The following is a 23522-nucleotide window of genomic DNA, read 5'->3' on the forward strand; positions in this document are numbered from 1 at the left end:
GATTCACCGTGTACTTCAAATAAATGTACAGGAGTCCGCCAAACAAAACATGTCATAGGTAAACGAATATTTCCATGATAATACTGTAAAGCTCTTCAGATAAACAATAGACTACAAATGTGAACAGGTATACAACTGAATTCAAAACAACATAGATCATCGTTAAAAACACGTCATTGCATAAAAAGTATTCAATCGGACAGTGTACAGCGGCAATTCCAACGATTACCAACAAATGATCTGCACGATGAATTAGTATATTGTGTTACAAGGGACGAAAGTTGGCGATTGCAACGAGTGTGAAGTTTACAATCACACGAGTAACCATCATCAACTTTCGTCCCTTGTCTAACACGGTATTTTTTATAACAACCGAATAAAAAGTGGTGGGGCTTTGCGTGGTAGTTTTGCAGGACGCGAGTGGTTAATTTTTTCTCTCAAGGGACAAAAGTGAAGCAATTGTGTACTGCGCAGGTGGAAACCTAACCTCACAACACAGAGATGAAATTGTCAGAATTGGCAGAATTGACTACTTTCGTCCCTATAAACTGATACACAAAGCCCCACGTTTCATGATTTCAAAATTTTCTCAATAATTTACTCTGATTCCAGTAAGTTTGAAAAAATTTCAATCTATTCTTTTGTATTTCCTGTTAATTAAAATGACTATATATTTTTTTTAATTTAACTTGATTTCTTGTTTTTATTTAATTTTTTTCATATGGCAACAGGTAATTCTGGCACGAATCTAAATTAATTCAAGTGAACTTGGCTTAATTTTCTGGAATTCAGTTATATCTCAGTTAAATCACATTATTCCAATTATAATTTTTACTAATTCAATTCGTTCAGCTGAATTATCACTAATCCGTAATTTTATATTAACACATCAATTCAGCAAGTTAATCCCTCTTCAGTAGTACAATATGTGGTCCTATTGATTGGGAACCAGGAATATCTTAATCAGTGCACGATATGCATCTCAGTGAAAAAGAATATAACTTTTTAACGCACCGTGAAGTGACACATGACAATTATACTTGACCTCCTTGTAACAAATTAGAATCAACGTAAAAAAAAATTTCGCATGCACGGTGGGGCATCTATACTAATATCCACGATTTTTTTTAAGGTTTGTATATCATTGTCATATGTTACTTGACGGTGAAATGAAAAGTGAGATATTATTGCCATTTCTTTTATTCGTGATACATGGTTTCACATTGCGTAATCTTGCTTCGTGACTATGCCGGAGTGTATCTGGAAAACTGCTAATTAGTCCAGTCGAGATAGACATAAAAAGCGTCAAAAAAGAAAATAATTAGGGGGTGCGGTTTTTTTCTTTCAAACTTGAGGGGGGGAGGTTGGTAGTGTGAATTTCCATTTACGGGAAAATCCCCCCCAGTGCGTTCGCCGCCATCTTGATTTAAAGTGAGATTTTTTTTTGTTTTTCGAATAACTCGCTTATTTTTTAATCAAGAGTGAAAATCATAATTACCAAAGTGGTGGGAAATGCAATTCCCCACATTTTTGGATTTCACCCTGGGATCGATATTTGTAGAGTTAGACTGGTCAACAGTGAAAGTGACCAAAATTAAAGTAAATAAAATTTCCTGCAAGATTAGTTTCTAGCATTTTTTGCGATAAAGTTGATATCAAACGAAATAACTGAAGAAAAAACCGGGTTTTCACCCCTATTTGCCGTCTAACTCTATAAATATCGATCCTAGCGTAAAAATTGTTATTACCAAGAATGTGGGGAATTACATTTTTCACAACTTTGGTTGTCATGATTTTCACTCTCAAGTCGAAAATAAGCGAGTTATTCGGAAAACAAAAAAATCACCCGTTAAATCAAGTTGGCGGCGAGCGCAATGAGGGGATTTTCCCGAAAATCGAAATTTATACTACCATCCAGCACCCCCCCCCCCCCCCCCCCCTTAAGGTTAAAGAAAAAAATCGCGCCCTCTGATTATTTCCTTGTTAAATATCTATCTCGACTGGACTAAATCTATTTCTCTACAAACCAGAATGAATTTGAAAATCATACTGCTGCCCGAGATGCGAGTAACTCGAGTATGCAATCGTGCATGCATAACCGCATAGATACATCCCATAGAGGTATTGGGAAAAAAAAAGTATTATGCAAGTAGAGCTATGTTCGAGGATTTCATACTTTAATACTCCGATAATTATAATTGAACATATATTTATGTATAGTTATCTCATTCCACGTACTGCCCGCTTATATCTTTAATGCCTATTTATGTGTTGATCATATTAATAATGTGGTTCGATACATTTACTTGAAGTAAAAAAATGCTTTCAGGTGACATCGTTGTTATCCAATTAGATAATGTATTGGGCGAAATCAAGGTTCTATTGAAAGATTTACCCAGATATCTAACAATCCCTGGGGATAACGAAAATAATCTACAATTGATGGGTTTAGTAGACTATAGATGCTATCGCAAGACGAGAAAGGAAGAAGAGTCAAAAGGACATTATACAACATATGCATTGAGAAGAGATGGCGTATGGTGTGAATATGATGACTTGCATGGAACAAGTACATACAAATTTAACAAAAACCAACGAACAGTAGTTACAACCTTACTGTTGCTGATGAAAACGAGAAGTAACTGCAATTTCTGAGGCAGTTTCAGTTTATAACGCTACTCTATGTGTACCCGACAAAATTTTATTCTCTTTAAGCGAACCGCGAAATTACAATATATTTTTTTACTTCATAAATTTGTGTTTATTAATGAAAATATCGCCTGATGATTTTCCTCGTCCAACAAATTTTAAGTCTTGCCCCTTGAAATTTTACTTTCAATAGGCATTAGTTATACCTGCCATGATATCACAATAGGTTATATAAGACGCGAATCGACACCCAATAATTAGCGTTTGTGTGTACGCTGACTTACTACAAGTGAGTATGGTCTTATTCACAAAGGATGATTTGTAAAGCCTGCTGAGGAGACGAGTGAAATTACGAATGCACCATTTTGACAACCAATGCCCGTTGTGGTGGTTCTTATTTGGTGAAAGTCTTCGTTTAAAACTTGATGGGGTAGCGACAGATTCCAGATATATACTATACAAATTTTAGGGAGGTAAAGTTTTTCGTTTACTATAAATGCGGGTTTTCCTTTAATAGATAACAAAAGTAAAGTAGAGAAAGACAAATTATTGTTGAAGCAATTCAAAAATATCGGCAATGAGTCGGTATGGGCCATACTTTAATGAAAACAAATAGAAAAAATACATACGTGTGTCAATTTAAATTATGTAATTAAATTTTGAAGAAAAACGTATATTACATAGGTCAATTCCGATGAATTTATCGAGCTTTCCGAGAATAAATTAATCGGTCGATTTAAGATATGCGCTACGTGATATGTCAACAGAATTGAGTGTAAACGGACATTTTCGGGTCGCGTCATTTTATTACCGCAGCCCACTGCTTCCCAAACGTCCGCAAATGCTTTGCGGCTAAACTGAGTACTCCGAGTAGTGAGGTATTTTGATTTTTGAAACTCGAAGGATCGTGAGAGTTGAGTAAAAAATATCAGCTGCGTGAGATTTCGACGAAGTGGGTAAAAACGGACATTTTCGGGTCGCGTCATTTTATTACCGCAGCCCACTGTGACGTTGCACCCCGCCTGCAGGTCACAATAAGCCCCAAACCCGCGGAGCGGGGCCGAACAATGCCGAACCGGCCCGGGCGCACCCGAAGACGCGCCGGGCCGGCCGGAGAAGTCACTCTTGTGACAGCCTCAGGAAAGAAAGAAAGCACCGACGACGCCACCGCTAAGTGAACGGAAAGGTCAGCTGATCTAGATCCATTTTACCGTGCACCAACCACGCTCCGCACCGCCACCGCCAATCACCGCATCCAACCACTGCATCTTCCTCAGATGCCCTCACACACGCCCCCCCCCCCTCCCCCTACACACCCACACACTCACACACCCACCCTCTCACTCACACTGTCAAGTACACCTAATCATTAGTTCTAAGGCCTTAGACTTAGAAAACGCTAACCGGCTGGGGCGTGACCAGCCGCCACGTGGGATCAACCCCATTGTTAACTAGTACATAAGACCCCTCGAGACCGATCATAAAACGAATAAATTAGAGTTTCTGCATTTCCACAATTACGGCGCGTGAATTCACTCTTCCCCGTCTCTCGTCTCCCTCCTCTCCCCCCCCCCCCCCCCAAATAAGTGCGAGGTTCACCTCTCGTCACAAATTGGCGCCCAACGTAAATCAACCACATTAAGTCCCAAAAATCGAGACGAGAAACGATACAATACACAAATTAATCAGTCTAACAAATTAGAAGCACGACGAGAATATTCGAGATATTTGAAAAGGAACGGTTAAAATCACACATATACACGACCACACAGAATCGAAACAAAATAATGTCAAATAGAAGACACAGCATGCCGCACGGCTCGGCACTCGACGACACGGGCACACACACCCGGGCGCGGAACCAAAACAATACGGTACACGGCGACGCGCGCGAAACCCACAACACAGGCGAGATGACGCACACACAATACCCATATTATCAGCGTATGCAAGTTCACGAACCATTTCGAGACGACGGAAACATAATGAACCACGAGTTAAGCCTATTAGATGCACCTATAAATGAACCGATTAGCGAATCACTGCACAGCACACAGATACAACCGAGACAAATCGAACCAATAGACCTCACACAGACACTAAGAATCTCACCACTACACGAACTCAGCAACAGAACCATCCAGCCACAAAACAGACTAACACACCCAACAATAGGCGCGGATACATTTATGGGTACAAACAACCTCAACCTAGCAGGAATTCGCAACCTGATAGACTTTGACGAACCGCGACGATATGACACACAAACAACACACCACACGCATAACCAACCATTAAACACATACAACACGAGCATGAATAACACACAGCAGTCCACAATACCAATGCGAACCATACAAACGTGGAAAATATCATACGCAGGGCGAACAAACGAAAACGCATACGAATTCATAGAAAACCTAAGAGAATTACAGACAGAATACGACATGACGGACAGACAACTAATAGACAATTTAACCCCGATCTTGGACGGAAATGCGAAAAACTGGTACCGCTTAAACCGCGGAAAATGGCAAACACGTGCGCAATTCGAGATCGACCTACTATACACATTCCAGGACTCACAATACAGAGACAGACTAGAACACAAAATGAGAAATTACATGCAGGGACAATTCCGAAAAATCACACCATATCTCATCGAAATAAGAACACTATTTACACAACTCATACCCTCATACCCAATACACAAGCAACTGGACATAGCATACCGAAACATGAAAATAGAATACAAAACGTATATAAAACCATACGACTTCGCCAACTTCGACCGACTAGAAAACGCGGCGAAAATGTGGGAATCAAACGTAGAATGGGAAAACACCAGACAACAAACGATTAGATCGCAAACACCAAGCTCCCGCCAACAAAACTACACAGCAGCATACCAAAACACAAACACATTCACACCACGGATAGCAACACACATACAAACACGAGCAGCATTATTACCCACACCAAACATACCACCAGCGTTAACCTACAACCTGCCAACGAACCGCCAAACACAGTACAGACCACCGTACCAACACATTCAACCACAGACAAATACAAACACAGCAATAAGCAGAGCAATAAGCAGATGCTTTAACTGCAACCAAACAGGACATTTCAGACGAGAATGCCCACACACTCAAAACCAGGGAACCGAATAAGGGAACACCTAAACAGGGTGGAGGTAGCTCCCGGAAACAACAACACCAACACACCCGATTACACAACATACACATTACACAATAACACACATGACCCAAGATTTCACGTGCGAGTGGATATGATAGGCTTCGAATTCAACGCGTTAATAGACACAGGCTCATCTCACTCATATGCAGGCGTGGAAACCATCAAACTAATACACAAAGCACAAAAAGACATATACGACACACCGAACAGAACACTGAGCACAGCGAACGGCTCCAAAACACCTATAAGCGGAGCTACAATGCTACCATTGCGAATCGGCAAGGTCACAAAACTCATACATTTCGGCACCGTAACGACACTCGCAGAACCGTGCATTCTCGGCGTAGACGCGTTAACAGAGTTCGGCATGATAATTAATTACGAAAAAAATACATGGTCAATAGCGGAGCAACCAGAATTCAAATAAAACATCACACACAACCCACAGAAATTACCAACACCAATCGAAACAACCACACGAGAACAGCTAACACAAACACACACCCCACAACCAATCACCCACGACCAAGCATCACAAACACACACAAAACAAGCGAAAGCCGCGGAAAAATTACAACAGGCGGAAGCAAAAATAAAAAAGACACAAACAGAACCAAGAAAAATACTAACCGCACGGAGATCGCAAACAAACTCAACACAAATCCACACGCAGGCAAAACCGGAAGAAAAAATTAAAACAAGAAATGCATTATTACCCACACCGAATTTCCCGCCGAATCCAAATTTATACACACAACCGCACCCAACACAAATCCACACGCAGGGAAAACCGGAAGGAAAAATTAAAACAAGAAATGCATTATTACCCACACCGAATTTCCCGCCGAATCCAAATTTATACACACAACCGCACCCAACACAAATCCACACGCAGGGAAAATCGGAAGGAAAAATTAAAACAAGAAATGCATTATTACCCACACCGAATTTCCCGCCGAATCCAAATTTATACACACAATCGCACCCAACACAAATCCACACGCAGGGAAAACTGGAAGAAAAAAATAAAACAAGAAAAGCACTATTACCTACACGAGACTTCCTACCGGACCCGAACCTGTACACACAAACACACTCAACGCAAAGTCACACACAACCACTAGAAACACAAGCATGCGCCGGCATACAGGAGCTCACACACACACAACTACAATGAATAATACACGAGAAAATCATCACACCGCCGGGACAACTAGGCCTCACTCACTTAATCAAACACAAAATAGACACACAAGGACACGCACCGATAAAACAACGATATTACATGGTATCACCGAAAATACGGGAAGCAATTTACGAGGAGGTAGAAAAAATGCTGAGAGAGGACGTAATAGAGCCCTCGAACAGCGAATGGTCAAGTCCAATAGTTATGATAAAAAAAACGAATAATACATACAGATTCTGCCTAGACTTCAGAAAAGTGAACTTAGTATCCCGGAAAGATGCATACCCGTTACCATACATGACAGCAATACTAGACAAATTACGACAAGCACAATACATCTCGAAAATAGACTTGAGCCAAGCATACTTCCAAATACCATTAGACGAGAACAGCAAACACATAACAGCATTCACAGTAGCGGGAAGAGGGTTATTCCAATTTAAACGAATGCCGTACGGCCTATCAGGCGCACCCGCGACATTCCAAAGACTACTCGATAAACTAATAGGTGCCGACGCGGAACCATATGCATTCACATACCTAGACGACATCATTATAGTCACACAAACATACGAGGAACACATACACAGACTCGCACACATACTAGACAGAATAACAAAAGCAGGATTAACAATAAACCCAGGAAAGTGTGAATTCGGGTGCTCACAAGTTAAATACCTGGGATACATCATAGACAAACACGGCCTGCACTTAGACCCAGACAAAACACAACCAATAACAGACTTCCCACAACCAAAAACAATCAAACAGATACGGAGAATCATAGGCATGGCCTCGTGGTACAGACGCTTCATCCCAAACTTCGCGGAAATAATCGAGCCACTAACCCGATTACTGAAGAAAGAACAGAAATGGGAATGGGGAAAAGAACAACAACACGCATTAGACACAATCAAACATAAACTCAGCATGCCACCCACACTCACATGTCCAGATTACACACAAACATTCACACTACAAACAGACGCAAGCGGTACAGGCCTCGGCGCCGTGCTAACGCAAACCCTCGATGACGAAGAACACGTCATCGCATACGCCAGCCGAGCGTTAAGCGAGGCAGAGCGCAAATACTCGACAACGGAGAGGGAATGCTTAGCCGTCGTATGGGCCATCAAAAAATTTAGACCGTACGTAGAAGGGTACAAATTCCGGGTCATCACAGACCACGCGGCGCTAAAATGGCTCAGGGAACTAAAAAACCCAACCGGACGACTAGCGAGATGGGCACTAGAGCTTTTAGAATACGACTTCGAGCCAGAACATAGAAAAGGAGCTATGCACCACGTACCAGACGCACTATCACGACTACACGAACAAGAAGAAATCACACACGCGATAACAGACAACACAGACAAATGGTACACATACAAAAAAGCACAAGTACAAACACGACCAGAGAAAAACGAAGCATGGCGGATCCGCGACAACAACCTATATTTCCATAGACCAGACCCACTACACTCAAACCTTTTACCCGACACAAACCCATGGAAACTAGTAATACCAAAAAACAATATCACACAAATATTACACGAAAACCACAATACACCGCAAGCAGGACATTTAGGGATAGAAAAGACATACCAACGCGTAGCAAAAGAATACTACTGGCCCGGCATGTACCGCGACATAGTCAACCACGTACGCAAATGCGGAACTTGCCAACGGAGAAAAATCATACAAGCAAAACCGGCAGGACTCATGGGACGAAGAATAATTGAGGAACCGTGGACAGTGGTAGCATCGGATATACCACTACCACTTTCAAAAAACAAAAACCAATACATAATAGTATTTCAGGACTTGTACACAAAATGGGTAGAGATGACGCCAATGAAGAAAGCAAATGCACAAACAGTAGAACGCGCACTCCACTCTCACGTAATATCACGCTGGGGAACGCCACGCATCCTATTAACAGACAACGGTACACCATACATTAACGAACTAATCTGCGAACTCACACAAAAATTTAACATCAGACACACCACAATACCCCCATATCACGCTCAAGCAAACCCGGTAGAACGAGTAAATCGCACAATCAAAACAATGATTCAGGCATACATAGACAATGACCACCGTGAATAGGACGCACACCTGCAAGACCTACAATTCGCACCAAACACATGTACATACACGTCAACCAAACACACACCAGCATTCCTCAATCTAGGCAGGGAATTAAACCCAACCCAATGAATGAAAAAACAGCTAGAAGATGACAGGTAAATAGAAGCACAGGACACAGACAAATGGACAGATCATTTGAGACGATTACAGACGCTCCGCGAGGAAGTACAAAGACACCTGGTGGAAGCAAACGAAAAACAAGCACACTATTACAACCTACGTAGACGTCATATCGAATTTAAGGTAGGAGATAGAGTACTAAAAAGACATCACACGCTCTCATCCGGAGCAGATAGAGTTGCAGCTAAACTAACCAAACGATTCACAGGTCCATTTATAATCACAAATAAAATTTCACCAACAATATACGAACTAAAATCAGAAAGCGGCAAAAGTGCAGGAAAATGGCACATAGACAATTTAGAACTATACACATAACCAAGCTAAATAAAAACCTAACACACGCATTACGATCCGACAGGTAAAACAAGAAAATGGAAAGAGGAAACGAGAAAGCCGGGCCATCGGGAATCACTCCCCGGATGGCATACCCCCCGGACAGACGAACACGACAGACACCACACATACCGCTACTACAGACACCAGGACAACCACCACACCTACACAGATACGGACCAGACGGTATAGACAGCGCAGGCACACAAACAACACCCACCACCACCACAACACGACGCACACTACTACCCACCCCGGCCGAATACACGCAACCACCCACAACCACACACACACCACCACCACAACACGACGCACACTACTACCCACCCCGGCCGAATACACGCAACCACCCACAACCACACACACACCAATCATCACCACCACACGACGCACACTACTGCCCACCCCGGCCAAACACACCCAAACACACAGGAACACACACACATCATCCAGCACAACCACGACACCGACACAATCTACAACCCCAAGCACATACGCACAAACACTCACAAGCAAACCTACACACACCACACAAGTAACAAAAACAACAACAGAACACACACAAAAAACAAACCCCAGTGGCGCAGCCACCTGCAGCAAATGCGGCGGACTGGTCCGCAAAGAAAAATTACACGCACACGAAAACACTTGCAAGCACACAGATCCCACCACGAAACGCAACACAAACACAGCACACAACCCAAGTACACGCACACGAACACCATCACCGACACAAAGGCTCAGGGACCTGGTAGAAAGAGCGCTGGAAGAGGCGGAAAAACTAGACACGTGGGTGAAACAGACACGAACACACGACCAGACACCCACACACCAAACACAAAGACCGACGTACGACACAGCCATGACTATTTACGGACTACAACCAGCACACACCAACGAACGACCACCACACACCGAATACACCCCCAAAAACACACAAACCACCGGAACAAAAACACAACACCATACACGATACGCCGCCACACCAAAAACCCTACAGATGACACACACGAGACAAAGGACAAGGGACTATCCACCCTTTCCAACAACACAAAAAATCAAGACACACGACACACGACAGGCTAAACGCACATTACAAACCCTAAACGCATACGACCTCGCCCACCCTACCACCACGGACACAGAAAGGGACACAGAAACGGACACGACAAACACCGACTCCGACACAGGCACGGTAATAGAAGTTAGGACACACACAGACAACGCGACAAAACGACCAAACACACCAAAACGAAAAAGACAAATGAAAAAGAAACAATTGCAAAAAAAGAAACAGGACCGGAAACGCGGAAAACGATAAGACAAAAATTTAAACGACACACACATAGAGCCGCACACACACACACACACACAGCCATACACACAACACAAGGACCGCCCCTTTTTTTGCTTTTGTTAAGAACAGTACGTAGACAAACCAAAAGACAGACCGTAGACGAGACGACAGACGGGGTGAGAGAAAGAGAGCACAAGCCAGCCACCAAACGCAACAGACCACACACCGGGTGCAGCGCAACACAACAGGTCAACACAGAGAAGAAACACAGACGAAGAAAACACGCAGACGCAACCCAGAAAACGCAGAGAACGACGCCACAAACCGGGGAACCAACACGAAAATTTAAGTACACATTTACGTAACAATAAGTAAACAGCAAACACACAGCAAAACAAAAAGTAACAAAAATGTGATAAGACAGAAATCGAAAGTACAAAGTAAAAATAGAACAAGGGCACTAAGAATAGAAAAACAAGTATTAGTAGACCTAGCAAGACACAAATTAGGATTAAGACAGGACAAATTAGATTTAAGAAAACACCAAGTAGATTTAAGGCAAACAGTAGAATCAAGAGAAAGCATAATAAGTATAGAATAAAACCAACTAGAATAAGAACACACACACACATCAAACACACACGCAAACACACCAAGTAACACACTACTCATCATCCCTTAACTCCTCCCACAGATTGGCAGAGCGACAAACAAACGGAACGGCACCCAAAAAGGCACAAGGAGAAGCAACAGACACTCACTAACAACGAAACCCAACACGAAAACCAAAAAAAAAAAAAAAACACCCACACGACCACACTACCCTTTCCGCTCACCCTATAGGCCTCGCCCCGTGTGGGGAGGGGGGAGTTGTGACGTTGCACCCCGCGTGCACGTCACAATAAGCCCCAAACCCGCGGAGCGGGGCCGAACAATGCCGAACCGGCCCGGGCGCACCCGAAGCGCGCCGGGCCGGCCGGAGAAGTCACTCTTGTGACAGCCTCAGGAAAGAAAGGAAGCACCGACGACGCCACCGCTAAGTGAACGAAAAGGTCAGCTGATCTAGATCCATTTTACCGTGCACCAACCACGCTCCGCACCGCCACCGCCAATCACCGCATCCAACCACTGCATCTTCCTCAGATCCCCTTACACACGCCCCCCCCCCCCTCCCCCTACACACCCACACACTCACACACCCACCCTCTCACTCACACTGTCAAGTACACCTAATCATTAGTTCTAAGGCCTTAGACTTAGAAAACGCTAATCGGCTGGGGCGTGACCAGCCGCCACGTGGGATCAACCCCATTGTTAACTAGTACATAAGACCCGTCGAGACCGATCATAAAACGAATAAATTAGAGTTTCTGCATTTCTACAATTACGGCGCGTGAATTCACTCTTTCCCGTCTCTCGTCTCCCTCCTCTCTCTCCCCGCCCCGAATAAGTGCGAGGTTCACCTCTCGTCACACCACTGCACCCCAAACGTCCGAAAATGCTTCACGGCACATAACTGTATGCTTGTCGGTGTGAACTAACGTCGAATGCAATCAATTTCTCGGTCATTATTCAGCCCGAAAGGTGATTTACGCACGGTTGTTTTCCCTGTAATGGGATAGTATTTCCAATGTTTGCTTATTATCATTGAGAAGTAATGAAAAAGTAAAAAAAATTGACCTAGGTTACAACTTGATAGTGTAAAACGTAAGTAAGTTATGATGTGGCTGGTGCAGCTTTGACCAAAGCCAAATTACAAGACGATTACGCTGAACTAGTAAGGGTAATAAATTTAGTATTGTAGTAATAAATTAGTAATAAAAAAGTAAAAAATGTTGAAACAAGTTACAACTTGATAGTGTAGAATATAAGTAAGTTACGATATGGCTGGTGCAGCTTTGACGACAGCTAAGCCACAAGACAATTACGTTAAACCAGTAAGGGTAATAAATTTAGTATTGTGGTAATAAATTAGTAATAAAAGAGTATGAAAATCTTTAGTTGGTTTTTTGTTAGTGCGCTCATTTGGCTGGTGCAGCTACCAGGACGTGTGTGTATTTTAAATTTGCTCCTATGTCATTAATATATAAAGAAAATAAAAGAGGGCCAAGTACAGATCCTTGAGGTACTCCAGTTGTTGTATGTAACCAAGTCGAGCAGTTTCCATTATTGTCCTTGACAGCTTGAATTCTGCTAGTTAGATATGAAAATATCCAGGTGAGAGCACCATCGGAAAATCGAAGTTTAATAAGTAGATTGATATGTGGCACCGTGTCAAAAGCTTGACTAAAATCGAATAACACTAAAATCGTGAGGCACCTTTCATCAACCGCTCTCCTGACATCATGACAAATTCGCAGTAACGCTGTCTGTGTGCTAAAGCCACCTCTATTATATCCGGATTGACGCGGATTAAGTTTATCGTTTTTATTTAAGAAACTTATAATCTGCTTATGGACTATCCGTTCAAGAATCTTCGAAAGCTCACATAAATTTGCAATCGATCGCGTATCAGACGGGGATCGCGGAGAACTCAGTTTTAAGAGCGGTCTTATATAAGCTCGCTTCCAAGATTGAGGAAAGAGAGGGAGAGAGAGAGATAGAGAGAGATGATGATGATGATGATAAGTTTATTATGCCCAAGTTTAAAAACTGTAGGGCAAATGAAGAAAATACAATTTCTCACAAGTGTGGTAATAGTTGGGTCCGAAAACCCCTTATTTCGATATTACATAGTTTGCTCTCTTAATGAATATAATATTATGAATACGTTTATTAGATTAGGTTTAGGTTCAAGATTTAGTTTAAGTTTAAGTGAATTCTACCGTTAGATAAAGGTGAGTTATTCAATAGATACTTTTGAGTGTACGCGGTATAATATGGTTATTGATTCAGGTTCGAGCTTAAGTTTAAGTTTTTGTTTGGGTAAGTATTATACTGTAAATGCGATGCTACTAGCTACAGAGGAGATACTAGAGAATCATTACTAATTTAATAATGAAGCGATGCAATACAATATAATCCAATTTTATTTTGAATATCTGATCACAGCTCCATACTAAATAAATGCTCAAAAAATCTCACTTTGAAAACTTCTAAAGAAGGAGCTGAAGTGACATTTGCAGGTAGTGAGTGCCATAAATAAATCGATGTTAAGCTGAACGCATTTTTGTAGGTCATTGTGCGATGATTCGGGATATGGAAAACATTCGGAAGGTATCTTTGCGTCCTTTGAAGGTTTACATTAGGCCTTGTGAATAATTTTTTAATATACAAAGAAACACGCATGTGTAATATTTTAAAAGTTTCGCAGGCTAGGTAATAACGACGTCTATTTTTCACCGAGAGCCATCTCAATTTGTGCCTGTACAGCGTTATGTGCTCATCTCTCCTTAGATTGAAGATAAATCTTACACATTTGTTGACCAACCTTTGAAGTTTGATATACAATGTTACTGTTAAATCATCATAAACTAGGCAACAGTAGTCTATGAGGGGAAAAATAAGTGTCGTTATTAATTTAATTCTGAGCTTTGTGTCTAGTGAGGCTCTGTGAAATTTCAGCTTGTGAAGAACACCATTAACCCTACTAGAAAGACCAGATATATGTTTGTTCCATGTGAGATTTGCCTCTAAATGCACTCCTAGATTACACGCGTATTGTACGTACGGAAGAGGAATATTATTGAGTGAAATGCATGGAAGCATTCCGAGATTGATGTTAATAATACGAGAATTACTGCCCAGAATCAGAATTTTTGATTTGGATATATTGAGAGTTAACTTATTCTCTGTGGCAAAGTCAAAGATTGCACTTACATCATTGCTGATCAGATTCAAGGCATGTTGCAACTTAGAGGGAGGGCAGCTCAAATATATCTGAGTATCGTCAGCAAATACCATGTGGCTTGAATGACTCAGTCTGTAACCAATATCGTTAATGAATAGCGTAAATAAGAGCGGGCCAAGGACTGATCCTTGTGGAACCCCCATCGTTGTCAAACTCCAATTCGAACATACATAATTGTTTTCCACCACGGCTTGAGATCTTCCCGTAAGATACGAATAGAACCAATAGATAACCGACTCAGAGAATCCCAACAATTTCAATTTGATCAGCAATAATAAATGCGAGACAGTATCAAAGGCTTTACTGAAATCGAACAATACTAGTATTGTTAAATTTCCTTTATCGATGTTTCTTTTAATGCCATCGCATATTCTCAGTAACGCAGTTTGCGTGCTAAATCCACTTCTGTAGCCTGATTGTCTGGTATCAAAGATGTTGTTAGTTTCTACAAATCTTTTGATTTGTTTGTGAATGATTCGCTCGAAAATTTTTGAGATTTCGCAAAGATTCGCAATGTGACGTGCATCGGACGATGCAACTGGTGTTTTTATTTTGGATAGCGGTCGTATGTACGCTTTTCTCCAGCCAGAAGGGACGCGACACTGAGAAATTGATAAATCGAAAAGGAAAGCAAGATGTTCAGCAATACTCGGTAAAGCTTTGTATAAACTGAATAGAAATGTCCCATCTGGTCCAGAACTAAGCGAAGTGGATGATAGAGCCTTGATAGTCGAGATAACATCTGTTGAAGCTATAATTGAAAAAGAAAAACTAGGCTCGACTGCTGGTATACTCTGTATCGCGTCCAATAACACATTCATACTCAGTGCATCGTCCGTGCTAGAGATTGAGACAAACTGCTGATTTAATTGATCAGCTGAGAAAAAATGTAAAGGTGATACAAAACTAGGCTTTGCTAAACCCAAACTCGCAAGCTCTCTCCACATAATTTTAGGATCTTCAATCGTATTTAGTCTATTATATTGATACTCACTCTTAGCTTTTTTTAGATCGATAGTAGGCTTGTTTCTAAATTCTCGATAAATCGCCATGCCTATAAGACTATTTGCTCGTTTTGCTCGTTTGTATAGGATATTACGTAACTTCATTCGCATTCTTAACTCGTTATTTAGCCACGGAGAAGGTGGTTTTTTGACACAAAAAGTGCGTAGTGGCGCATGAATATCCATGGCTGAATTCAAAGATTCGGAGTACACTTTGGCGAGATCATCAATATCTATCGACGGTATATTCGAACAATCGGCTTGTATGTCAATATGAGAAAATAGCGAATTAATTGTGACATTGTAATCATGGTCATTAAAATTTCTGAGACTACGTCGTGTAATAGTTTCAGGTTCTATCGCTGGTAATTTTAGAGTATAACAGAGTTCCAACAAGTCGTGACCATTTATGAACGGGGCATCTGATTTTCTGAACGAGATGATGCTGTCTATACTCTCAATTATGAAAATATCCAGCCACGATTCACTTGTGGCTGTGTGAAAGGTGGCGCTTGAATCAATTAAGTGCAATGATTGCGATGATATAAATTCTTTTAAGTACTCAGCTTCGAAATTTGAAGATAATAAATTGCAATTGAGATCACCTGCAATAATAATGTGTTTGTACGCATGAGAAAATTTATTAAATTCGACACTGAAATCATGAAAAAGCTGGGCTTTTGGTCTTCTGTACATCGCCGTGAGTAACGTTTTTTCCGATACCTCGTGATAGACCTCGATAATTATGAACTCTGGTTTATTTGAAAAGACACTGGGCGATAGCGCCAGAACTGTGACTTTTAGCGAAGTGTGCACATAACACGCCACGCCTCCCCCCAGCTTACCCTCCCTGTCATTCCTGATCAGGAAATAATTGTCTATTTTTACAAGAGAATCGTGTATGTTGGAATTCAGCCATGTCTCACAGATTACTATAATGTGAAAAAATGTGAAGCAAAATATAATCGAGTTTGCTCGATATGGGCTAGTAGAGAGTTTGCGTTAAGCTGAGCAATCTTAAGGTTAGTAAATGATGTAGGCGACTTAACTCTTTTATGCGCTAGTCAAACGATGTTATCAAGATCGTCAGAGTTATTCATAGTCAATCGCGGTTCCCCGTCGTCTTTTCTTGCAAAGATGTTCGCGTTCCTAACCCACACATACTTCCAGCCCATTCCCTTGAGCTTAGTATTCGTTTTCTTAAAGAGCTCATATTTTGCAGTTGGCAGCATCTCATTTAGGAAAATATTAAGGTTGCCGGTCTCGCAATCGTGGTGATAAGTTACCGACTGGTGGTGAGTCGCCTCGAAGCAATATAGCCAAAGGAGTATAAATTCTAATTCTCACGATAACGAATCTCAGGCACAATAAGTGGACCAATCGCAGATCAATTTGAAGCAGAAAAGCGCATGCGTTAAGTATAGTTATCAGTTCAGAGTCACCATGTGAGACGCAAGCGCAGTAGATCTCACATTCAGTATATAGAGTCTTTCATGCACAGATAACAGTGTACCTAATTGGTCAATCTCGCGTTGAGGGTCACTGGTAGCGAAAGTTTGCCGTATCAGATAGTCAGATGAAGTGAAGATGCGCATGCGTACAGCAAGTGAGAGTAAGCGAAGAAGAGTGTTCAAGGCCACGAATTTCCAGAAAACCTCGTTTCTAGGTTAGAATTTTAGGCACTTTTTCTCACTATTTTTGTCAAAATCCTTGCACTATGGACTTAGGCCGTATGTTGGGTGGCAGAAAGCAACAAAGTGCATACCGTTCAAAAAAAAATCCGAAAATCCAAAAGCCTTGAGTTTAGCTAGAAGACGCTTATGGCAGACAGTATCGAAAGCTTTACTAAAATCGAATAGTATCAAGATTGTTATCATTCGCTTGTCTATTCCACGTCGAACATCATCTCCTGCTATAAGTAGAGATGACTGAGTGCTGTGATACGGACGATACCCCGATTGCCTTGGATCGAGTAAATTGAATTCGTTCAGGTATAATCTAATTTGCTCGTGTACAACTTTCTCAAAAACCTTAGAAAGCCCTGAGAGATTTGCAATTGGTCGCGTGTCAGTGGGGGAAAGTGGAGTTCTGATCTTTGACAATGGTCTTATGAACGCTCGACGCCACGCAGTGGGAAAGTAGCCTAGCCGAATTGACTCGTTAAATTGGGAAGTGAGAAGGGGGGATATGATAGGAAAATCAGAACTGACGCAGAAGAGCGAGATGCCATCGGTACCAGAGGAGCGACAAAGAGGTAAGGAGCCATTGATGATTTCGAGGATTTTTTCTGGAGTGGTTCGAGATAATGAAAATCGGAATTGAGATTCAGGGATCATAGAAATAGTAGTTTTGAATTCTTCATAAGTACAGGCGGTAGCAGAGTTAGAGATGGACGAATAAAAATTATTAAGTTCATCAGTTGTGAAAAAATGCAGTGGCGAGGATAAGGACGATTTTACTAGGCCCAATCAAGTTAGAGCTTTCCACATTTTCGAAGGATCATCAATTTCAGCTAAACAGTTATATTCGTGAGCACTCTTTGCAGTCTTAATATCGACAGATAATACGTTGCGGGTATGCCTGTAAATTTCAAAGCCAAGCAGGCTATTAGCTCTCTTAGCCTGCTTGTAGTGCACGTTGCGATCTCGAATGCGTCTCTTAAGGTCATCAGATAGCCATGGTGCAGGTGGCTTTCTGACTATGAAGAAAGTAATAGGAGCATGAATGTTAAGCGCATCCAAGAGAAAAGAGGAGACAACTTCAGTAAGATGGCCAATGTCCAGCACTGACGTAGATGATGCATAAGAGATGCCATCGCGCTCAACCAATGTATTTTGAAGAGTGGTAAGAAAATCCTTTATAACAAATCTTTTATAGTTTCGTCGGGTAATTCGCTGATGTTGGACGGGAGAAACATCAAATGAATAAGACAACTCTAAAAGATCATGACCAGCAATAAACGGGCAATCAGTTTTCCTAAAGGTGAGCATTTTATCTGGGTCATCAATAATAAAGACATCAAGCCAAGAGTCAGTGGTGGATGTGTGATGAGTTGCATCAGATTGAACGATATGCAGTGACTGAGATTGGACAATATCCTGTAAATAATTAGACTCAAAATGATCACGTAACAAATTACAGTTCAAGTCCCCTGCGATAACTATGTTTCTATAAGAGTGTGCGAAACGGTTGAACTCAGCCAAGAAATCATCAAAAAGGCGACCTTTTGGCCTTCTGTACATTGAGGTAAATAAGAGAGACTGAGATTGGTGAAACCGTACATCGGCGATTAAGAATTCTGGCGAGTTACAAAATTGGCTTGGGGATGTAGCAAGTACGTTAGCTTTGAGCGATTTATGAATATGGCAGGCTACACCCCCTCCGTCTTTACCTTCACGATCGTTACGAATTATAAAGTAATCTTTAATTTGTACAAGGTCATCGGAAATATGAGAGTGAAGCCAAGTTTCTGAAACAGATATTACATGAAACTTCCGGGTTTCAAAGTAGATACGAATAAAATCGATGTGACCAAGAAGCGAGTTTGCATTGAACTGAGCCACCTTCAGGCAATCTGACATAGCTCGACGAGTAACAGATGAAGCGATGGTAGGAGACTCGGTGGTTGAACAGTCGTCAGCTAGTCAGTTCAATTTAGACAGATCTTCTTCAGTGTTGATTTCGATAATAGGCTGGCCATAATCGCGACGGACTAGTATCTGTCCGAAGTTCGACCAAATGTACTTATACGACGCTGCTTTTGCTTTGGCTTTGGTCTTCAGCAGGAGATTAAATAAGTCAGATGGGAGTAATTCGTTGACAAATATAAATCCAGGTGAGTCGATCGCGAAAACGTCACTGACCGATAGACTCTTCTTCTCTCTTTTTTTTTTAATAATAAAGTCTCTTACACGGGCAGATTTGAGTGACACCACGAATGACTGCTTGGTGGCATGATTTCGATCTGGTAGATTGCTCGGACCAGCGACGGCAGATTTGCGTGCCATTTTACGCACACTGAGAATATCAATAACAAGTTCACTTACGCCCAAAGCGTCAAAAACTGTTGTAGCAATAGCTAGAGGAGACTCAGCAACACACAAATGGACACCCGAGATAATAACATCCGTGCAACACTCAGAGAACTGAGCTGACTGTCTAAGACCAGATGTCGGATGAGTATTATCGCCTCGGGATATACGATTTGAGATATCAGCAATTTGAGCTTTCAATTGGATATTATCCCTCTTCATTTCAGCAGTCTCGATCTTCGCATTCTCGGAATGCTGTTCAAGATACGATATTCTGTTGGCCAAGGCTTCTTGTGTAGATGCCAGATGGGAAATGTGACTTCTGAGTTCAACGATATCATGTTTTACTCCAACTAGCGTGCCTTGGATGAGCTCAAGTTTGGAATTGGCAGCTGCACTCGTCGATTGTAACTGGTTTTTAATGTCGTTAGTTGAAGCAGTTGACAATTGAAGTTGACGCATGATATCGTCAAGGGTAATATTTGATGTACATTGCTGGTCAGCGGCTAACGAGTCATATGCATGAGGAGGTGATCGAGGTGTGATTGATGAGCGATGCATGGCGCATGGGTCACAGCGAAATTCTCGAATACTGTCAGGTCGTGTCAAATCATATATGAATCTTTCAGCTGCGCATGCAGTATGGAAAGACTGTCCACAATCGCCCGTGCATTTGATAGCTTCACCCACGCGTATTAGTCGGGCGCATGTCGCACAGCGGTGGGCCATTATTGTAGAAATTCAGTAAACTTTAGCGAAAAGATGGTATTACTATAGAGTTATATCTAGTCAGCTGGCGAGTGTTCTATGGTGGGAGAGCGAGACAGCGCAAGAGAGTGTACACAATACACACCAGCACCACACACTTGTATAGTCCAAAGTCCAAATTTGACCATCTAGTAATTTCAAGAGAGTATGCAAGGTATACAGCAGATAGACGGTTGATGCCCACACTACGAACACATTACACGCAGGTTGGCGAAGACCGTTTAAATCACAGTTTAAATCACAGTTCCGTAGATTACACAACACGGGTGAGACACATTGCCCACGTATATAACGCACACAGGTCTGCGTTGCGCAGATAAGAGTCGCAGTAGCTTTCACTATAACTGTCAATTGAGACAAAGCGCGATAGCTAAAACGCTATTAACACAGACACTGTACAGTTCAGCACAAAAGATCGCAGTTACTGGAACATCGAGTTTTACCTAACTAATGATTGAACTACGTTCCAATACTTTTGCTATAAACTGAACCGCAGGAATATGTGATAAGAACAGAGCACGAAACGAGCACAACTTTTCCTTTCCTGTCTGCCTCCTGAGAGGGAGAGGGAGAGGGAGAGGGAGAGGGAGAGGGAGAGGGAGAGGGAGAGGGAGAGGGAGAGGGAGAGGGAGAGGGAGAGGGAGAGGGAGAGGGAGAGGGAGAGGGAGAGGGAGAGGGAGAGGGAGAGGGAGAGGGAGAGGGAGAGGGAGAGGGAGAGGGAGAGGGAGAGGGAGAGGGAGAGGGAGAGGGAGAGGGAGAGGGAGAGGGAGAGGGAGAGGGAGAGGGAGAGGGAGAGGGAGAGGGAGAGGGAGAGGGAGAGGGAGAGGGAGAGGGAGAGGGAGAGGGAGAGGGAGAGGGAGAGGGAGAGGGAGAGGGAGAGGGAGAGGGAGAGGGAGAGGGAGAGGGAGAGGGAGAGGGAGAGGGAGAGGGATTGATTTAAGAGAGATTTACTAGCTTTCGCTGCTTTGATTTTTACATACATTATTTCTACTTTACATCATCTAATCTTACATTAACGCTTGTTCTTATTCTAGTTTTACATAAATTTATATATTGTTACGCAACTCTCCTTATTTCTACTTTCAATAATCTTTTAAATTCTAATATGTTTCGTGCGGCTTTTGTCTCTTCACTAAGTTTATTGTACATTTCAAATCCTTTGTACGTCAAGCTCTTTTGCCCTTCACTCGTTCTGCTAAATTTTACATTTATATTGCCTTTCTGTCTCGTATTGTACTTATGTCTTTTCTCTATAAATTTTATTTACTACTTTAAAAACAAATAAACACACATTATATTCCATCCTCTGTCGTACATTCATAAAACCTAGTGCTTCCAGCATATCGTCTATTCTTGTATATCTGTCACATTTTAAAATGGCTCTCATGGCCCTGTTTTGAGTTTTTTGTAAAATGTCCATCCAGTATTTATTGACATTCAGTAACAATGTATTACAATATTCGAAATGTGGTGCAACAATACTTTTATATATTGTAACTAGTGTATTCGAACTTACATATCTACTTACTCTATACATAAAATTTATTTTCTTCGCAATTTTTTTAACCATATATGCCGCCAAATTACTAAATCTCATATTCTCGTCTAATATTATACCAAGGTACTTCATTTCCGTAACCTCATTTATTTTATCACCTTTTACTCTTATATCACAGCTATTTTGTATATATTTTTTCCTCTCATCCCGTATCATCATGAACTTTGTTTTTGTCGTATTTAGTGTGAGTGCATTTACTTGTAACCACTTCGCTATTCTTTCCAAGTCTTTGTTTAACTTATTTTCTATAATACTGCTATCTTTGTCACTTACGTATATTATTGTATCATCCGCAAAACACTTACATGACGCGAACTCTAATTTCTTTATAATGTCATTTATATATATTACAAATAGTAAAGGGCCAAGGACCGATCCCTGTGGAACCCCATGTCTCGTATTTTTTTTCTCAGATTTACTATGCCCAAATTTTACCTCTTGCTTTCGATGGATGAGGGAGAGGGAGAGGGAGAGGGAGAGGGATAGATATAGATATGTTTATTAATATCCATGGCAATGTTGGATAATATTACAGCACTTTACACAGGTGTTACAATGCAGTAATCAGAGCAAGCATAGGAAATTAAGATAAATATATAAACAAAAAGAGAAAATACAAAAAGAGTAACTTATACTAACTTAAGAGGTAGACGCTCGAGAAAACTCAGTTTCGAAGAGATACTGTCGGAGAGCTAACCTAAAACTAGGGTACGTACGAGCCGAGCGAATAGAGCACGGAAGGGAGTCCCACAGGTAAAGAGAGGATACCGCAAAAGACTTACGGTACGCTTCGGTGTTACACTGTGGAATAACGAAATCGCCCCGTTCCCGGCGAGATGGACGAGTTAAGCAATCGGATCGGCGAACGATCGGCTTACCAGATCGGATGACGGAGTAGAAGAGCGAGCACTGGAAGAAAATCCTGCGGTCCCGTACACACAGCCATCCTAATCCACGGCGGTGCGGGGTGACGTGTTCGTCCCTAGCTATCCCGCACACAAAACGCACACACGAGTTCTGGAGTCGCTGCAGACGGGTGTTAAGTACTCCCGGGATGTCACTGAAGACAGTTGAACAATAGTCAAACAGAGGGAAGACGAGAGCCGTGACCAGGTGTATACGTAACTGGCGTGAGAGTAGACGGCGTAAGGCAGAAAGTTGGCGGAGAGCACAGTGTACGCGATTTGAAATCACATCTACTTGCGGGCCCCAGCACAGCGAGCAGTCAATGAGCAGTCCCAGATTGCGAACGGACTGGGAGAAACTGACGGGAACGCCATTGAGGATCACTCGAGGAATTGACTCGAGGTCAAGCCTAGAGACATACGGTAGACTGCCTAGGATGATGGATTGAGTCTTCAGAGG

General features: G+C 41.9%; 2 protein-coding genes across 2 annotated transcripts; one reads left to right on the top strand and one right to left on the bottom strand.

Annotated features, from left to right (window-relative positions):
- The first annotated feature begins 9281 nt into the window (after nucleotides 1-9281).
- On the top strand, nucleotides 9282-11789 carry LOC124413354 (mucin-4-like). The gene is made up of 6 exons (XM_046893884.1): nucleotides 9282-9288; nucleotides 9441-9589; nucleotides 9675-10839; nucleotides 11076-11295; nucleotides 11412-11536; nucleotides 11641-11789. Exons 1-6 carry the CDS (start codon nucleotides 9282-9284, stop codon nucleotides 11787-11789), a joined length of 1815 nt encoding a protein of 604 aa, XP_046749840.1.
- Nucleotides 11790-19444: 7655 nt separating this feature from the next.
- Nucleotides 19445-20560, bottom strand: LOC124413360. Its single transcript, XM_046893889.1, has one exon. It carries the CDS (start codon nucleotides 20558-20560, stop codon nucleotides 19445-19447), a length of 1116 nt encoding a protein of 371 aa, XP_046749845.1.
- Between the last annotated feature and the right edge of the window lie 2962 nt (nucleotides 20561-23522).

The sequence above is a fragment of the Diprion similis genome, chromosome 2, assembly GCF_021155765.1.
Source record: "Diprion similis isolate iyDipSimi1 chromosome 2, iyDipSimi1.1, whole genome shotgun sequence".
NCBI lineage: Eukaryota > Metazoa > Arthropoda > Insecta > Hymenoptera > Diprionidae > Diprion > Diprion similis.